General features: G+C 49.1%; 1 protein-coding gene across 2 annotated transcripts in view; it reads right to left on the bottom strand.

Annotated features, from left to right (window-relative positions):
* Nucleotides 1-20431, bottom strand: part of GALNT14 (polypeptide N-acetylgalactosaminyltransferase 14) — a 92940-nt gene that overhangs the window by 57412 nt on the left and 15097 nt on the right. For both annotated transcript variants that reach the window (XM_086871025.1, XM_086871034.1), the window contains exon 2: nt 2138-2307. In XM_086871025.1, the coding sequence (XP_086727151.1) occupies nt 2138-2307 (170 nt within the window). The remainder of the gene's footprint in view (nt 1-2137; nt 2308-20431) is intronic.

Raw genomic sequence — 20431 nt, 5'->3', positions numbered from 1 at the left:
CTTGTGGGGTCCTGAATTGCCCCAAAGTCAACTGGAGTAGAATTGAGACCCGACCCTCTGAGTTCACTCTGAGCAGCTTAACCCAGGTTCTCCATTGAAACCAAGCCTCCAGGAGGACATGTAGCACAAGCACTGTGGGTGTCCTTTCTCCCACAAGAGCCTGGTCCACAAAGTCTTGCTCTCCCCTTCACAGGAGGGCATCTAGTCAACCCCATGCTGGATTCCCTTTGTATGTTCTTGCACAGCCATCAGCAATTTCTCCTTGCTCTGAGAGGAGGCCATGTCTATCCATGCCTTCCCACACATTTCTGATGCACAATTCAAGACCGGCTTCCAGTTTGCATGGCAGGGCCTGAGCATCACCTGCAGCAGCTCCTGGGACACCTGTGCTGTAAAAGTAAGGATTACTTTTCCAGAGAGGGCTCAGTTCTGTACTTTCCTCTCTCTCTAACCACCAGTCCCAGATCCTTCTCCCTCCTCCATCCTCCTGATCAGCGCCTGCCTCCCCCAGATCTGCCGGCAGCTCCATTTCCTCCGTGGCCACTCTAATGCTTGGCTAATGGTGCATCATCCGCAGCGTTCTTCAGGCATATTCAATAAATCAGAATCCAATTACTGGGTTAAGGAAATTGGAAACAAATTAAATTAGCCCCAGCCCCTCCCATGTGCTGTGCCCTCACTTCCTCCTTAATGAGAACTTTTCTTTCACAGGAGCACTCAGTGCTGTGTCTGCCCGCCCAGGAACAAGGTGGCTGCCACCGCACAGTGAGGGTAGGCAAGGGGCAACCGAGCCAATCTTCCCTTTTAATAGGGCAGATGGTTAAAATCCCTGGCATTAATTCTCTCCAGGAATAGCACATTCGCTCTCTGCTCAGCTATAACAGGCGTCCGTCAGGGCTGACAGCTTTTCTCCGGAGAAAGGAGCATCTGGTCCTTACAACAAAAAGAAGCTAAATAAATAAATAAGCACATTGCTTGCTACAGGGCTGGGGAACTGGTGCTATGTCAGCATTTCAGCCTGAGTGCTGCATTTGAACTGGAATAGGGGAAGTTCAGAGCTGGGTCAGATGCCAGGGGTGGAGTCACTCTGATCTGGGAGGAAGGTGCAACAGGGGCAGCAGGGTGCCATGGCTGGGTCCAGCACACAGCTCTCACCAGAGCAGGACTTGTCCAAAAGGGCTCCTAGGACAAGGCACTAGAGAGACAGCTGCTGCCAGCAAGTTGGGACATAATGCCAGGCACAGCTCCATGGAAAGAGCTTTCACCAGCTGTGGACTGGTGACCGACAGCAGGGGCCAGGCACGTGCTGTGTCCTAATATGACAAGGAGGAAAACTGGATCGAGGGGACCTTGGGAGCTTCTCCTTCCCCTCTGAGACATCCTCACAGCACCCCATCCAGCAAACTAACAATAACCTCACTGACCTTCAGCTGGAAGGGCACCTCTTCCCCAGTGAGTTAGGAAAGAGAACCAAAGGGAGACTACAGCTGATACCTCAGCAAGAAGGGTGCACCAAAATTCCCACCCCACCCTTCTCACACTGACAAGAGAGTGCAACTACAAGCAACCATTGCTGCAATCCTCCCTCCCTGCCTTTCCCAAGAGCTCCTTTGGGCATCAAAGGATATTTTTGACCTCAGTGGTGGGTGCTGGAGCAGCTAGCAACCCAACAAATATTACCCTTCTCTTTTCCCCACACAGCAATTACCCCTTATTTTCCACTCTTCTCTCTGCAGAGCAATTTCAACCCTTAACAGTTATTTTATCCTACTTGCATCACCTCATTGCATCGTCTGCAAAGCAAGACTTCCCACCACCAGTGAAGACTTCGCCTATCACTGAAACTTGCTCTTGCAAACCCATTACTTTTCTGAAGGGAAAATGAAGGCCTTTCCTTTCTTTTCCTATGGTCCTGGTGTAATTTATACAGTTTCAATTAACAGGCTTAAGACTTCCAGACATGCCACGAAATCAAGCAAAAGGAAAGACTCAGTCCCAGAAATACAATGCAGGCAGACCCAATCCCAAGAGCACCCACTGGCAGCCCAAAACCACAGCCCTGAAGGGGAACAGGACTATGCCCCCCTGTCACGAAGTTTGGTGAGGAAGATCAGGAGGAGCCAGGGGGAGGCAGAACCTGTGATGGCGGGTGTCGCGGACAGCGCGGTCACTGGGGATCCTCTCGCTCTCCCGCTGGTTAAAGGCATGGAGCCGGTACGGGTCCTCGCCGCCCTTCCACCTCCGGGCACTCAGGTACCTCCGCTCTTCAAACTGATCCCAAAGGTCGTCCCAGTCCACGTCCGATTCCTGCGCGCACAAAGTCAGCCCTGTTAGAGAGAGCAGAGACCGGAGGGCGCCTCCCTCTGCCCGCTCCAGAGGTCCTCCCAAGCCCCGCCGGAGGCCAGTCAGCCCTGCAACTCGGGCAAGCATTGCAAGAGCAGGCTAACGAGGAGTCCCATCAGGCCTTCAGGGTTTATTTTTCATCCTTAGGTCCTGAAAAAATATGTCAAATACAGCCTGCCAATTTGAATTAAAATGACTAATTTGAAACCAAATTCAGGTCTTCGGCGGATCTGCGTCTCAAGCAGCACTCAAGAAAACGTAACAGCACAAAAGCTTTGTAATTGTGTTACTTTCCCTCCAGCCAAAAAACAAAGGTATTTTACATCACATGACCCATTGCCCCCATAACCTTTTGGGTAGGAATGGAGTAATCCCACATTTCCACAGCCACATCCTAGCCCCAGCTCCAGCAACAGGACCCTGGAAGAAAGGGGCTATCATGCTCCCAGCCCAATCTCAGTCCATCTTTGCCACCACACATCTCCCACGGAGCCCTACCGCAGGGAGAAGAGCAGGGAAGCACGTGCCTGTGTGGTCCCCCCCAACTCCAGAAGGATGGAAGCACTGCATTTTGGGGTTACCCCGCAGCTTCAACAACCTTCGGGGGTTTAAGCATTTCTTGGTGGCTCGGTGCTGTCGGGGTTTAAGCATCTTTTGGCAGCATCTGAGGCAGCCAGCACAAAACAGCGCCGATAAGATCTCATCACTACAGCAGCACAACCTCTTTGATCTCAGCCTACCTGTAACACTGAGAGATGCAAACATTTACAGACAACTCAGCCCTAAAGAAAATTGTGATCTTATCCAATAATTGATCTTTTCTTCTGCTTTTTTTTTTTTTTTCCCCCTTCTCAGTTCACAACATCTCAAAGCCGATTTTGCCTGCTAATAGCGCAAAATGAAGCTTTTGAAAAGGGCGATTTTTATCCCGTAATTGATTTTACTCGCATCTGGCAGTGCATTTTTTGTAGTCACAGGAAGGGGAGGAGGGAGCACAGGTTCCTGCAAGTGAACCACCACAGGAGCAAGCCAGGCACCTCCAGCCACAGGATGCCCCACACCACTCCGGGTTACGGCGACACGAGCACTCCCAAAGAGCCAACAAATTCCAGGGATGCAGGGGTTTCCAGACATAGGGTTGTATTCATCCTCCCCTGGTGTGACCCCATGGCCTTCTCAGGACCTCCTCCAGCACCTACCCCAGTGCAAGAAGATCAGAAGAAACCCCTGAGTCACCAGCCATACTGAGAGGAAGCTATTCAGGACTGGAATAAAGTTATTCAAGGCTGGGAGAAAGTTATGAAACCAGTAAGGTCCCTGCAGGAGTTTTACGAGGAGGACGCACATAACCCGGCCGCGGACTTTCGGGAGGGCCGACGTGCACAGGGTGATAAATGCTGTTTATGTTGGTTTTTTCTAAGGCATCTTGCAAAACATGATTTAGCGCCACAGTAAAAGATCAGGGAAAAGTGAGGCGATTGCATCGCGGAGCCACCGACAGCCTGATGTTTATAAGATTTCACGCTGACCCCAGGAGGCCTGGCGCTGCTGAAACAACCACCAGAGCTGCAGTCCCTAAATTTTAATGCTGTGAAGAAAAAATAAAAGTTAGCTTTATCAAACTTAATAAGAAGAGAAATGGCTTCCAAAAGCGGCCACACAGCACTTAAGGCTGTAAGATGTGTGTGTGTGTGTGTATGTTGTTTTGGTTTTTGTGATGTCAGTTACACCTGACAGCCTTGGATTAGCTAGAAGGGTGCAGCTCAGCAAGAATCTAATGGCTCAAGTGGGAGAGCTGGTGGATTCCCTCAATAAAACTGGAGCTTCTGCACCTGATGCAAGGGCAGCAATGCTCTGGCCAGGCAGCAGAAGCAGGGCTTTGACACATAGCAGAGTCCTCCATGGTCTGGGATGCCATCTAGCATCCAACACCACTAATGGCCTTTTACCAGGGATGGGATCCCAGTACTAAATGGATACATGGACAAACACCAGTGCCTTACCCCACAGTGTTCACCTCTCATCCTGTTCTGGGTATACCTTGCATTCCAGGATTGCATTCCTAGTTCATTCTGCAGTGACTAATTAATACTCCTGTGCAATGTCCACCTGAAAGACACCAGCCCACCCTGATTCACCCAGGTTCTCTTCTTAGGGCTGAGGAAAGCTATCAGTGGGATGGAAACTAAATATTGGGTAATTAAATACACACCTGAGATCAACAGTAACTAGGTGCCAGACATTAAAGAGTTGTTTTAATCCCTATCTGGCCACAAAACAAGACCAGGGATTGGGTTCGCTTTCTCAGCCAGAGGTAGATAGTGGAGGTTGGTCATTTGCTTTTCCAAATCCTCTGGGTGTTCTTTCCATCCCAAGCCTCCTTAAAAGGGTAGCTGAAATTGGAGCAGAATGCTCATCTCAGACACAGGTGCACACTGACCTCTGCAAAACATACCTGCTCAAAGCAGAAGAGGAAAGCATGAAAAGCTCCCAGCTCTGCAAACAGCAGGGAGCAGGAAACCTCACCAACATGCACACATGGACTCCCCTGTTTCTCACCTGCACCTGACTGGAGACAGGGAATGAGAGTCAAAGCATCAGAAGAAATCCCCTTTGCTCACCAAGGGACAGTACATTGGTTACAGGTTACCAGACAAGGTCTTCATGACAATATTTCTGCAATGTATTATCACCTCCTCCTCACAGCAGAATTCTGTCTTGGGAGTTATTTAACTGATGTGCAGAAATCTAAATTTAATTTATTATGATCTAACTCACTTTAGAGGCCAAATTACCCTGCACTAGAAAAGGATCAAGTCAATACTCCACTTGCCTTTCTATTTATCTTCTACAGGGCTCATCTCTCCAAGTTTCCTATTCATTTTCTCTCACGTACCAGGAATAAATTTTCATTTTTTTTTCTTGGAATTAGGTAATTTCTCTTTCAACACTGCAGTTTAATGACTGGTATTAATTATAAGGAAACACAGTCAATGCTTAAAAGAGTTGGAGAGACTCAATGAGCCTGAAAGAGAATAAAAATGTATCCAAGGGGCAGATGTCTGCTCTTGGCAAACAAGCCTTGCCTCTTCCAAGACCACACTGGGGATCCCCAGGGGTGGTCAACAAGAGGGACACTCACAAGAAGACAGGGACAAAATTTATTGTGGAGATAAGTTTCCATCTCATACCAGCACCCAGCCAAGAGCAGGGCTCCCCAAAAGCTTTCTCTGCCATTTCAGTAAAGCACCCCCCAAAAAATGACCCACTAAAGGCAACTCCTCCAAAACCACCCATCACCCTCGTTGGCTTAGGGCACACAGCCCAGAGCAAGCACAGAGGCAGCTTTTCACTGTAACTGTACATTAAAGATTAAAAGCCTCTCAGTGCAAAGACGTAATTCGTCATCTGCCTCTTAAATCATAGCTCAGAAACAAAACAAAATGAAACAAAAAAAAAAAAAAATAGCAAAGAAACAAAGAAGGGAAAAAATAATATTTAAGAACAAAAGGAGTGGTTCTGTGGGGGGAAAATGGGTCATTAGCAGCAAAACTACAATTTTCTGGCAACTGCTAATGCCTTGTTTATGTGGATTTCTGCGAATATGACATTTTAATGGCATAATAATTGTGTGATTACAGTACAGCAGGGATCGCTGGAGCGGGAAGGAGGAACAAGCAGCCCAGCCGGCTGCTGCTGCGGGCCCGCGGCGTCCCCCGGCAGGCAGCCCCCGGCACCCTGCACGGCACGGGGGGCCCGGCCAGGCTGGACACTGGGCAAGGAACAGGCAGTTCTGGCAGCACTTTGGCCACCCAGAGGCAGCCAGCACGGAAAGGGCATGTCGGGTGAAACAAGAGGAGCCAGCAGTGACTGGGGACAGGCAGGTCACACCGGTCTCCAGGGCCAGCCTTCAGCTGCCCAGCAAGGCAAGGAGTGGGCAGTGCGAGCCAAAGGGAGATTCTGATTCACTTTCTTCTTTTGTGGCACTGTTTTGACATAGAGAACTTAAGCCTTTGCTAAAATAAAAGCCATTTTCCGTTTGGGGCTTCTGAGTTCTGCTTTCAAACCAGAGTGAATCACACCAGTGCCATGAGCATCCTTTCGGAAGGCAGCAAACCCAAGCCAGCACAGGGGGCTGGCAGAGCTGACAGGGTTTTCCAGGGAACCCATTTGGCCAGAAAAAGGATTTTGCCTGTGCAGGTGCAAAAATGACCCCAAAGGAGTCTGGCAGCAGCCAAACGTGCCTCTACCTTGTTTCCCTTCAAATCCAGCTTTCCCTGGAAAATCTCATCCCGACATAACACCTGACTGAGCACTCACCACCGAGCCCCTTCCCTGGGACTCAGGCATTAAAAAATAGGAGAGGAGGGGGAACTAAAAGCTTACATCAGCCTATCAAAAGCTCCAATAAACACATGAAACTCTGGAAACTCAGATGCCATGCAGCATGCTGCTGCCTGGTCACGCTCTGTCACTCCTCTGCCAGTGTGGACATCTTTGTGCTCAGCAGGCCTGGGGGCACTGGAGGCAGAGGGCAATCTTTCAGCAGGAATTGCAACTAGGCATTATACAAATGAGATTTAGAAGTCTCACTGAAGCGCAGGGGCCCTGCAAACAGGAGGTTCAATTATAGAGCTGCTGCTGGCCCAGGAACTAATGCCATCTGAAAGGATTATAATACTTCAAACAGGATAGGGCTCATCCCTTCTCGTCCCCCGGTGCCAGAGCGTGCACTTAAGAGGGTCAGCAGGACCAGAGGGAAAAAAAGTGGGACAGCATCAGACTGCCTTTGTCCTCATCCTTGAATAACCTAGATGGAGCACAGAGGTATGAGATCCTTCAGTCAGGTTTTGGCGTTGTGTAGAGCCCATTGCCTCAGCTTAGCCCTGAGCGAGCAGTGCTGTGCATCCTGGTGGCCTCAGCCCCAGGATACAAGGGGGACACAGGCAGCACCATCCAAAGATGACATGGTGGTGCCAAAAGCAGGCTGTGGGTCTCTGGAAAACAGGATTTGTACTCATTCTGCAACACATGCTCCAGTACATCAGGTACCGTTCAGCACCAAACCCATACCAACCCTGGAAGTCACCTCGTTCCTCTTACCCTCCTTCCCCTAACTGCACAATCCCTAAGCTAATCAAGCACTTAAATACAAATGTAAGTGACTCCAGGCATTTGTAGGAACTGACAGAAACCTCTGTTTAAATGCCTGAAGTTAAGTACTTCACTGGCTCGGTGCCCCTCCTTTGTGCTGACAAAAACCACACACTGGGAATGGAGGTAGCTCTGGGCCCTGGCCATAGTTAGTTTCCTGACCCATGGAAATTTTAGCTCCAGTTAATTTATTTGAGGGCTGTGGAACTCCTCTTCCTCCTGCACTGGTACCTGGGCACAACATGCATGAGCACCTCATTGGCAGCTCCTCTGGGACCCCATGGGGATGCACAGCAGATCCAGGATCCAACCCTGCTCCAAGGAGAGCCAGCACCTCCCCCTGCTTGGAAGTGATTTTTTTTGTCTCTCAAGGAAAAGCTTCAGATTTGAGTCTGTTCTGACTGCACTTTGGGGGAAGAAAGAACAAAACAAAGGAAAAATCAAATAAAATATTAATACAGATACCTAATTAAAGCAAAGCACTTCTCCAGCAAAGCCTGCCCTGCAGCTGGGGTCTCTGGAGAAGCTTTGAGCATTCGCCATCAAACTTCTCGTTGTCACTGACCCTTCCTGCTCACGCACACCCACAGGCATTCAGCTCCATCTTCAAAGGATGGAGCATCTCCTCCTCCTCTGCTACCTCAGCAGGGAGCATGAGTCCTTGAGGACCTTTCAGTGGATCACTTTCTCAACTTGGCCCTGAGGCCAGGACCACACTGTCCCTGCCTTTTCTGCCCTTGTGCTCCCCCTCCCTCTAACACCTCTAACATCTGCTCCTGTGTGGGCAGAGCTCCGATCTCTCCTGTGGTGCACACACACATTTAGACAATCAAGGCACCTACTGCATCAGGCAACAGGAGCAACAAAGGCTGGAAAAGGGGCCATGGAAGAAGATGTGATCTTCAAGAACTGGAGGAAGACCTGACCTTCACAAAATACAGCTGCAAGTATTCAGCCTGGATGGAGATATCCTATCCGAGGCCTTGGAGAAGGCTCTTCAACATCTTCCTCTTATTGTCCTTACACTCAACTGGCATCAGCTCAGGTTGTTGGCCACTCAGTCAGTGCCAGCAGCTGACCCAGGGCTAAGGAATCTGGGCCATCGTTATGTCAATCACAGATAGAACCAGTAATTTGTGTATCTTCCTGTCTGTATCTGTGGTAAACAATATACATGGTCTGAAACACCCTCCAGAGGCTTAAACCTGCTGAAGTCTCCAGCCAAATATAACAGCATGAAAAGCCACTGGAGAATTACTGATGCTTTTCCCAGTATGGGCACCAAAGCTTTAATTTTAAAATGGATGGCCAGGGCAGCCACCAAAATGGGGAATTTATTTGCAAATCAGGAGCAGGGGACTCCAAGCTGCACAGAGGGAAAGATGACAGATTCATTGCTTTGATGAAAAGCCAAATTTTGTTTCAAGGGCTTCCCTTAGGAGAAAACAAGTCAGCTCAGAGTTCACACCACACTTATCAGCAAGCAACTGCTGCACTGGCAGCAGTGCCAGGTTAAAATATATCCACATCTCCTGCAGGCAGCAGAGCTCCATATGTGGACAGTGCTCCTATCCACTGTAGCACCACGCCACCATCCTGCCTCTACAGATGGACAGGCAATGTTAGCAGTCAGCATCACACACCCCAGACAGATCCCAGGAATTCCCATGGCAAACCTCACCATCTCCAATGCAGTGAAGAACCTCCTGCCTCTCTGTGACAAGGGAAAGGAATGCAGGACCACTGACCTCTAGAAACAACATCCAGCAACAAAATCCCTTGCATTTCCACCTAAAAAGATGCTCTTTTGTCTTGGACCCCCAAGTCAGAGTCTCACTACATAAAGAACACAGATCTTAACTCTTTAAAATTATAAATTAGCCCATAGGATAGCCTGACACATGGAGACAAATCCTGTATAATTAAAAAGGAAAGGAAGCCGATTATATCCTCCTGGAGAATATTGCTGCCTGCTTCTGTTTTATTTATACGTTACAGTGTATAATGAGCTGAATATTTAGGAGGTCAGCACAAACCAAGCTGCTGACTGGACAAAAGAGAAGACCCAGCTCTGTCTGTGCTGGGAGTCAAGCAGAAGGATGGAGAGGATTTTTGGTCATTTCCTTCTACCCCTGCCCACAGCTCTCCCGGGATGCTGCAGGACTTCTCAGTTCAACTGATTGTGCTTGGGCTTCATCAGTCTCCCCAGGTTTCCATCAAAAAATTGTCTTCTGGGTTTTCCCACAGCCCCAAGAAAAGGATGAACAATGCCAATTCAAGTCCACTGGTACCTGTGAATCATCTAATGGGTTTACAAATGATAATTCTGGATGGCAAACCAGACAAAATATATTTTAAGTGTCTGCTTTCACCACGATTTTTATTTTTTAAGATTTCAGATTTAAAAAAAACAAATTAAGTGGAAAACATCTGGAATGGCAGCAGCCCCACCATGAATTGAGCATCAATTCCCAAGCCAACTTCCCCGAGCTGATGGGAGCAGTCCCCCACCAGTACTCCCACTGCTACTCCCATTGGCAGTGGGATGCTCACATCTCCCCTGGGCTCTCTCCATCATTCTCCACCTGCTAATTCCCAAAAACGCCTTTCCCCTCCTGCCAGACGGGATCCCCTCGGCAACCCTCTCCAGGCTCACCAGGGGGACAGGAGATGCCAAAGAGTGTCTTTGGGGCCATGGGGCCACGTTAACTGGTGCACCACAGGCAGCCCCTCCGCAGCCCACTGCCACCACTCAGTGCCATCCTCTGCTGGCTGCACGGCCGGTACGTGGGTGAGAGCAAGAGCTGCTCCCCAAAGGCTGTCAGCAATTACAAAGGGCACTAACTGGGAAAGAAATTAAGGCAACATCCCATGTGTGCACCCACACCAGCCAAGCTGAGCACATCCTCAGGATCACCAGAGGTCAAATATATTGCGAAGAGCCCAGATTTACCCACAGTGAGTGAATAAAGTGGCAAAAGGGAATTCCTACATGGAGAAACAGTGTGTTGTTTTCCTTCTGTGCCTTTCAGGACAGACATGAGCTGCTTCCCAGCCATGAAGGTCAAACCAGCCTTCCCAGGCTTCAGCAGGAGCAGCAGATGATTTAGTACTTAGGAGCCCATAGCTGTACTCAGTCTCCAGCTGAGCTTTGCTGCTCCTCCTGCATAACAGCCAGAATTCCTACCAAACCACAGAGCTTGAGCATCTCAGAGGTCAGGGAAGGTCCTCCCCTTCCCCATGGAGCTGTGGTTCCCACGTGTCAGAGGACATCCCGGGACGGGGCACATCAGAAGAAAGGGAAGGGAAAAGGGAACAGGGAGGGAAGAATAAAGGGACCAGCCAGCCGGATCCCTGCTCTGAACGTCCTGCTTTGAACCCAGCCCTTTAAAAATCAGGAGGTTAATCCCAACCACTCCTCCCAAGAAGGAAGGGATCGTGCTGTTAATATAGTCAGCATCCTCGACCCAACATGGCCTTTTCACAGCAGCAAAGCCAAGGGTAATCCATCTGGTAATTGCTTCCATGAGGATCTTTACACAGCTTTAGAAACTAATGCTACTATCCTTCCATGAGCAGCCACCGTTCCAAGCCAGGCAGCAATGAGGGGTGACAGTAACAGCAGCATATGAATGTGAAGTGTCTCCAAGGGAGGGAAAGGTTATAAAAAAACACATATATTATAGAAATAGGTATTAAAGGAAAATGCAGTAATTGCAAACACACAAGACAGTTACATGCATGGCTTTAGCTGCCTTTAAGAAGCTTCGCCCTTCCCCCTCTCTGACAGCTAACTGCTTTGGGGAGCAGAGATGAACCAAGACAGCATCAAGGCACAACCTGCTCCAAGGAAGGAGCTCAGAAAGGACAAGAAATGCTGTCAGATCAAACTCCCCACTTCTGCACTTGATTTCCAGTTCTGGAAAAGCCCTGGACTCCCTCCAGCCATGCCTCAGCTTCCCTGCTCCTACAATTAAGTCACAAGGCTCTCACTGGGCGGGAGCATCGCCTGTGCTGAGCAGCACCAGTAGAAGGGCTTTTTTTTCCCCCCTTTCCCACCTCTCACCCTTATCAGAGTGGAAAGAACAGAGGAAAACCTCTCCTGATGACTAACCAAAATGTCCTGAGCCCTCACAGAGGGTCTTCCTGCCATATGCCCACTATGCAGTGATGTGCTGCAGCCCAGCCCAGTCCAAACCACACCAAACAGCTATTGTGGTAGCAGTGGAGAAATTCCTGGTCAAAGCATGACTTCTCCAATAGATTTAAAAGCATCACCAGGAAATATGAGAGCTGTCCTAACTCACATGATGTAGGAGGATGCAGGGGCAGCAGAGGCTGTGGGGCACTGACCTATGGGGCAAACTCTCCAGGCTCAGCTGGAGCTCAGGACCTGCCAGTGCCTGCCTGTCAGACACCATCCCCCTGTCAAAAATCACTGGTGACCCATGTCCTCATCTCAACACACACATTTTGCAGAGGAAGGTGTTTCTGTAGCCCAGAGCTGGTCCTCAACACACAGGCACAGGGAGATGAAGCTCAGGTCACAGCAACGATGCTCCAGAGTGTACCAGCACATCCTCCCCTCAAGGAGAAACTAGACATAAAACATTTGTGACAGCAAGAACGGATCTAAACCTTTGATCCTTAGGTACCTGCTGCTGGAGTGTCTGCATGATCCCAGGCCTGGGCGCACCATGACTGACAGCACCGGAGATACAGCAGCATAATTTAGAGCATACGTGTCAGCCCAGCCTTCTGCTATCTCAGCTCAGTAATAGAAATAAAAAAAATCAGTGTTGGCTAGTGAGAAATGCACCCTAGGAAGGTATGGCAAGTTTCAAAACAATCAAGCCTGCTGGAGAAGGACTGTGAGTCCCAGCCAGCCGGGAGCACAGGTGCTGCAGCAGTCTCAAGTGCTGCGCCTTGGGTTGATGCAGGCTTGGCTGGGGAAAAACAGAAGCAGGGCATGGCTGGTGTGGCCTGGCTGGGCAGATCACAGGCAGATCTCCAGGCTCTGGCCATCGTCCAGCAGCACAGCCCTGCTGCTTGCATGGGAAAACCCTGAGCAGAGCCATGTCTGGCCACGGACGCCTCAGCACAGACATCATAAAAAACAAACCTGTGCTAAGCCTCCTGATGCAGCAAGCTCAAAACATCCAAGAGCATGGGGATCTGGGTGGAAAACAGGAACCAGCACTGAGCTTTGCGGTTATTATCATGGAAAAAAGTAAAGTCTACATTTGGCATTGATTCTCTCTCTCACATACAAACATATGTTTCACTGCAATAAGGAAAAGAGAGTTTTTGGAGTCCTCAGTTACAAAAACACAGTATGGAAGTCTTGGTGGGCAGCTCCTGCTTGGGCTTGGAGCAATCCCATTGTCTGATGCAGGAAGAGGTCTCCTCCACTCAGGCAGTATGGCTCATGGCATGCACCTGTTAAGCTCCACAACTCCACACACTGTGGAGGCAGCAAGCCCTACCGCACATCTCAGCATCTCAAAACCCCAAACCTCATTCCCCCCTTCCATGCAGACACCAGGGCAGTCCTGTAGGTGACATTTTGTCACAAGATGCACGTGAGCAAGCAGAGCAATCACAATACAAGCCAGCAGCAAAGCTCAAATCCAGGCAGACGTAAGCTGCCCAAAATTTCTTGGGTCTTCATGCTTTGGCAGCATCAGGCTTGGACAGTGGCAATGCTCATGGGCACAGTACAGCTTCTTGCAGCACAGCTGGGTGGCCAGACAACATGTGTTCCACTTACTGGCCTAGGCAGCACAGGGGTGTGACCACACAAGGCTTGTCCACCCAATTACCAGAAACAAGTTGATAGGCAACACCTCCAGGACCTCCAAAGCCAAAGAGTCAGCTCTGGAAGAACCCTATACTCGCTTCCATGGAGATCATCTCATGCTGGATGGACACATCAGCTCCACCAGGAGCTGTACAGTATCTGCTGAAGGCAAAGCTCCCTGCCCTCAGAAAGCCGTGCGAGGAGAGGGAAGTCCCCCATGTGACACCAGTAATGGAGAGCAGAGGCTGGACCCGTATTTAGGCACCCCCATTGCCTATCTGGGCCACATCCCAACACACACGGCCTTCGATCCCTCTTGCTCCAGCAGCAAAACTCTCCCCTTGCCTGCAGAGCTGCATTAAGGATTAGGTGGGATCAGACATAGGATAATATAAATGAGGTCGTGTTTGTTGCTGGCAGTAGCTGCAAGGAAATGAGAAGCCATCTCTCCAGCGGGAGGGAAACAAGACACTCAAGCTCTGGCCAGGCAGGTGAGGAAAGGAAGGATATGGCTAGACCAGGCTAACACTGATTCTCTGCCCACAGGTTTGGATATACAGTGCCTGATGGGCTACAGCTAAAAGGGAAGGGAATCTCCTTGCTGAGGAGCCATGTCTCCAGCTGGGCTTCCTAGCAGCAGCCAGGGGAGTAGAAACTGCAAAGGAGGCTCATACCACTGGAAGGAAGCATTTCACACCAACCACCCTTGCTGGGCCTGTGTAACCAGAGATGAAACACAACCTTCTGTTGTCTGGACGATTCTGAAAGCACAAGGCAAGCCCCAAATTGGTGATGCTGATTCTCTTAATGTTAGGCATCCACTAGGCTTGTTCTTCCTTATAGATCTTTTTCCATCATTACCCTCTCCTACACGCTCCAACAGCTCTTCTCCAGCTCCAAGCCCGTCTCTACCTCCCCTTGCTACCCCAACCCTTGGCACCAGCCACAGGGTGTCTTCAAACGTAAGGGAGAAGATATCTGGGGGTACACTCAGGCTTTGAGAGGCATGCTGGAGCAAGAAAAAGCCACACCACCTCAGGGAAGAGCAGAAACCATGTGGATAGATAATATGTACCAAGCAGCAGACATGCTACTCCATGATCTTTCCCAAAAATACAGCAGGCAGTGTAGAGGTCCTATCAGCAGAATATAAGGCATCTCAACCAGCACTAGTCCTGATGGCTGTAAAAAACTCACCTGCTTTGATATTTGATTTACTGTTGTAAAGGCACCTTCAGAGCAAAAGCTCCAGCTGAGAGCTTTCATAATCTTTATACCCTCACTAGAGCCCAAAGGAGAAAAATCTCTGATGAGATGTGAAGAGCTCTGGACACTGTACCACAGGCTCTCAGCTCTGAGCTGGATGACCTGCCCCTGTTTCACGCATGGCCCTGGGAAAGGCAGGGCACAGAGCCCCAGCAGCAATGCTTGCCACTGCCCCAGCAAGTCTGCACACAGATGGTGACAGGACTGGTCCCTCCGCAGCCAGCAGCATATGCTGCTGCTGCTGCCGACATCAAGGCAGATGCCTGGAGAGATGCACCAGAAATAACCAGTTACACAAGCCAAGACTTTTCATCTATGCAGTCAAAGTGAGTTTTAATCCCAAACTACTGGGTAAAGCTCAGCATCTGAATTCATCCCCCTTTTTTTTGCAGCAAAAGGAATAACATCTCAAGGGCAACTAAATGGACCTAAAAAAGCGCTGAGACAAAAGAAGGCCAGTGGGAGGTACTGGTGGCTACAGAGAGCCAGGCTGGTGAACAACTGTATGGCAGAGAGTTTCTGCTCCTGGTCTGCCAGCGACCTTTATGTCTGCTTTAACACGGGGCAATAATGCTCACTTAAGAGTCTCATGCTGAATTAATCATTGCAAAGTGCTCTACAGTTCAGCCAGGAGAGATAGGAAGGCAGCACTAAGCACAATCATAGCTGTACTCAGCAAGACTAATGGTCTGTGCTGTGCTCTGGCCCCGGGAAGCGCTGCTTTAAGCTCCTGAGCAGGATGCACAGCAGCCCCAGCAGGGATGCAGCCTCCTCCCTGTCCTAGATAGGCACCAGAAACATCTGCCCAGCTGCCTGCACTGGCAGGGAGCTCGTCCCAGCCAGCTGGACTTGGTTGTATCACCCAGCTCTAAAACTGTTGAGCTGAGGAATGTAGTGTTCAGAGGAGCGGGGGAAAAGGCAGATCTCATTTAACACCTGCCCAGACCTTTTTCCCATGCATCCTGCCCAGCCACTGCTGAAGCCAGCTAGGCCCAGAAGATGCTGCTGCAGGGGCCTCCAGAAGCAGCTTGTATCCAAGCACGCCGAACGTGCCACTGCCAGCTTTCTCTGATGATCCCAGACAGGAACTGTTTCCTATCCATCAACTGTCTGCCATTAATGACTTTCCAGATCTGCAGCACAAGCCCACTCCTCCATCCCAGGCTAAGCAGCCCAAGGCTACTTCTTGCATAGAAGCCATCACCTTTTGTCCCCTCTCTGCACCATTTCCACCTCTTCAGGATGGCAGGGAGTAAAAAGCAGCAAAAGCCTAATTATTCTAAAATATGAATCCAGGCAGCTAAAAGGCACCAGGATGCTGGTACAACAGGACAAGATGGTTTTCCCCTCCACAGGGCATTTGGCAGGGGCTCTGCTATTTCACATGTCACAGCTGAGCTCCAGCAGGCTCACTGTGGCTTATCCCTCACTCCTGCCCAGGTTCAGCGATGCCAAACAGGAATGGGCAGCGAGCACTACTGGAGCAGGGCTCAGCTGCCAACACCAGGCTAAGCCCACCAGCCCTTTATTTCCCAAGTGGTGAAGATGAGGAATAAAATTAAAATTCTTTGTTGTGTTTTGATTTAATATTTTTATCTGCACTGGAAGGAGCAGGGAAAACACGTGGGAAATGTGGAGCAAGTAACTACTTCGTAGCAGAAGCAGCCAGAAGAAACACTAGGGCAGCTAGGGCAAGTTCTGAGAAGCTCATTTTAAAATGTTCCCTCCGCCAACACAGATAAATATTTGAGGAAAAAAAAGAAAATTCAGTTGACTCATGAAGAGCAAGCACGTTATATATAGAAAATAAATTAAATAATTAAAGGGCAAAAGAAATGGGATTTTAGCCCTAGTTTGAGCATAACTTTTATTACAGCCTTACCCAGAGAGCTGCTTTTCACCATCAGACTGGGTGAAGTAAGTGGCAAAGTGATCTTTTGCCATGCTTCTAGGCCACATTCCCAGGCCTCCCATTGGGAAGCACAGAGCAGTGAGGTGAGTGCAGGGTGTGCTGCTCTGTGCCCCCAGGGCACAGCACCCGGGCCTCCCCATCCTTTCTCCATGTCCTGACGGGACAGCTTACACGTGGAACTGCTTAGCCCACAGAGACCCTGAAATTCTCCATGGGATGTAAACCCACTGGGAATGTGCTATAAGCTGTTAGCCCAGATGCTGGGCTATCCCAGAGCTGCAGGTGTATGTGGCAGCTCTTTGGGTACAGTCCAATTCAAGCTTAAAAAAAATAAAATTAGATTAAATTTAAAAATCCAGCTCCAGCCAGTCTCAGAAGCCTTGGGAGAGGATGAAATTTAGGCTACAGATGTTACAGCCAAATCCTATTATTGCCAGGAGCCCAGCCCTGCAATTTAAAGGTGCCCTGGCACAAACCCACACCGAACACGGCTCCCAGCATCTGCTGCCCTCAGAAATTACACACGTCAAAAAAGGGCAAGCTCAAAGCATCTGCAGCACTTCTGGGAGCTCAGAGCTGAGCTGGCTCACACGAATTTCACCAGCCCCCAGGCAGAACAGGCGAGCTCGGTGCTCACTCCACTGGGGAAGCTCAAGGCTGCCCAGGGAGGAAAGAGCCACGTGCTCTTCCAACCCTAGAAACCACTCCCCAGCACTGAGGCAGGAAAATGCTCCTGGCAAGGCTGTGCTGGCAGGTGCCTGCCGTGGGCAGAGAACAGCGGGGATTTGGAGCACCAGTGTTCATCCCAACAGGTCTGTACTTTCCACAGCCCGCAAAATACAGTGGACAAAGGATGTGAGCAGCAGCCTAACAGCCAGGGAGAGGATAAACTCAGGTCAGGCTCTTTTATTAACATCCTTCTCTTTTTCTCTGACCCTCAAAAAGGTCCTTTTCTCTTTCTGAAGTGACATCCTCCGAGTCTCCACTGCAAAAACAGCATCAATGCAGGGGTGACCTGGTCAGCCCACAGAGGTAAAACAGGAGAAACAACTCTGAAGCGCATTTTTGTGTCTGTGATCAGATGGCTGAGAACCAGCAGCATCAACTCCCTAAATAGCACATGCCATCTGAGGCTACACCGCTGATCTTGGCAACAACCCCTTCCCTCTCAGCTACAAAACACCTATATATAGGAAAATACACATATGGATATATACATATATGACTTTCACATTACTTTGCGTTTTCTAAACAGTCCAGTAAGGCATCACAGATTTGCTTTGCCCCAGCAGGAGATTGGCAAGGCCATGGCTAAGCAATGTCCCCCACTTGTGCCACGCTCAAAGTGTCAGCCTTTTCTTTTCCAGCCTCATTTCAATGTGTGCAGCTCAGTTTTGGTTTTAATTGCAAAGTCCCCACATTCTGCAAACCAAATGCAGCTGGAATTGAAATCAAGGAGTAAAACAACCCACCAACAAAAATCAAAGCGTCACACCGCCAAAAATCAAGTGGGATGCACAAAACAGGGAGCTTAAACAGGGATGGGGGAAATGGAAATAACACTAATAGCATGTTTTCATTTTTAATAATCTGAGAGCCAGATAATGACACTGGAAGGTGAGCTACCCTTGGCCCAAAGAGAGGTGGCTGCTTATGAAACCATCTGGCTGTCAGCAGCTCAAACATCACGTGAAAGAAGAGTGTAAAATGGGCAGAGCTGGGCTGTCAGCAGCCCTCTGGGCTGGGAGAGGATGTTCTGTCCTCTCCCTGACAGAGGGGAGAGAAAAAAAAAAATCTACAAATTGTCTGCATTTTGTGGAAGAGTAGTAGTCTGTAGTTTATAGGGTTGGTTTTTTGGGGTTTTTTTTCATTGTATTTAACTTGTTTATTTAGGAGGAGTTTCATAAATCATTGTTTTCTCAAAAGCAGCACCAAGGAACAGCTACAGGAGAGTATTCCTTTGCTTTTAAGAAAGCACTGCACAAAAATGATCAGAAGTATTTAATGGGCTGTTGAAACAGTGTAATGCCAGCCTTTTATGCTATCATGGCTCCTAATGATTTTACCAAGCAAAGAGCAGGAAGAGATCGACTTGGCATTCCTGGCCTCTGCCATTACATTCTGCTCAGACACACAGCATAGCTGAACAGCAACAGGTGGGATGATATTTAATGCCCACCTCTATATCTTGACATTGTCTGGTTTGAAATAGAGTCCTCATGCCATTTACTGGCAGTGAAACTAATAGGATTCTGTAAAAATCAATCCATAAATGCACAGACGCTAAAATGAATGGTTTCCCTTCGGTTCCATTTACGGGAGGGCTCTTTTATGGATATCTATATGCCAGCGTAAAAATTGCAGGAACAACTTTCTAAGTCTTCATTAAATTCAAGGGGACTTTCACAGAGAAGATTGCTTTAAAAGAAACTGCTATTTCCCATGGCAGCTCGTTACTATCCACAAACCCAAAAGAACTGCAGTGGCTTCTGACAGCTGTCCCAGCTGCCCCACATTCCTGCTGGGCACACTGGAGCTGCAGGAGGAAAACAAAGATCAAGGTTAGGATGGGATACCAGCCCTCCTGTGCAGCACAGGTGATATTGAACTGAAATTATGAGCCACATTCACACACCTGCTGAACCCTGCCAGCACTGCCAAACAGGGACTGCTGTCAGTGGAGGGTTTCCACAGAAGAGAAATAAATTCCTAAACTAAACAACGCTTCCTGATAGAATATTTAATGAAAACGAATGAGACAGAGATGTATTTCTTCATTGCCCTGCCCACCATGTCAAATAGCAGGGTGGTGGTTTTTGGGATTTAGGGTTTGTTTTTTTCTGAAGGAAGCACAAACTACACGACCTGTTTGTCACTCCTGAAGCCATCACTTTATCAGAACAGTCTGCAAACTGAGAGATTATTCAGATTTCTGCCTCTACTTATTTCTTCCAAGACCACTTTCCTGAAATCCTCACAGTAATTCCTGCCCCAGAAGCCAGCTGGGAACACTGAGCAAACCCCTGCCCTACTCTGCACAGCTCTGCATTCCCTTCCCACCTCCCAGGAGTGCAGGCTCCGGGGTTTGCCTTAGGTCCCTCTTTGTGGTCCCCAGCCCCACTGCTGCAGGCAGGGATGCTTCCAGACAGCTTCCCTGGCACGTGCCCTCCTGATTCTGCACCACTCAGAAAAAATGGCTTGGAGGAAACTACTCTGCCAGCTCCAAGGGTTGAAAAATGCTGGTCAGATAAGAGCCAGCTCAAGCATGCACAGTCCACAAAACCACAACTCCAGTCCTTCCTGATCCATAAGCTTATTAGCTAATGGAGCAGGAGATGGGGGCCCCAGGGACTGGCTTCACCGCTGCTGGCCAGTAACACTGACACCCTTGGTTAGTCCACTGGAACCATCTCTGGGAAAATCCAAAAGCCAGAAAGCCACTAGCACGTCACCAGATCCTCTACCAGGGATAATTTTCCATGGGGTTTACAACTATCTTGAACATAAATTGGGATAAAGGGAAAAATGTACATCCAAGCCCTTTGTACTTCCGCAACAATCCATCTTGTTTCTGTCAACTTAACATCTGCAGAAAGATGTAACTCTGCTGGAGGAAAAATAGCTCCTAAGTGCTCCTGGTCATGACAGATTCCGAGGCACACAGCAGAAGTTCACCACATCCTCCTGGCCAACAGCCAGGCTCACAGAATTGGATTTCATCTCACCCTCTTTCACCTCCCTCCTTCAGCCACTTCAGAGGCTTTTCTTCATCTCTCCTTCCTCGTATTTCACTTCCAAGGGCATGGGACTACAATAGTCCTGTTTTTTCTCCATACCCAACCTCAGGAAACGAATTGTTCCTGACCCATCCAACCAGGCACCTTTCCTCCAGCACGGGGCAGGGAAGTTCAGACTTCAGACAGCTACACACAGCTCCCCTAGGAGTGATGTTTTGC

This window comes from Cyanistes caeruleus, chromosome 2, assembly GCF_971803275.1.
Source record: "Cyanistes caeruleus chromosome 2, bCyaCae1.hap1.1, whole genome shotgun sequence".
NCBI lineage: Eukaryota > Metazoa > Chordata > Aves > Passeriformes > Paridae > Cyanistes > Cyanistes caeruleus.
Note: the sequence above shows the minus strand (reverse complement) of the source record. Positions and strands in the feature narration are given on the sequence as shown.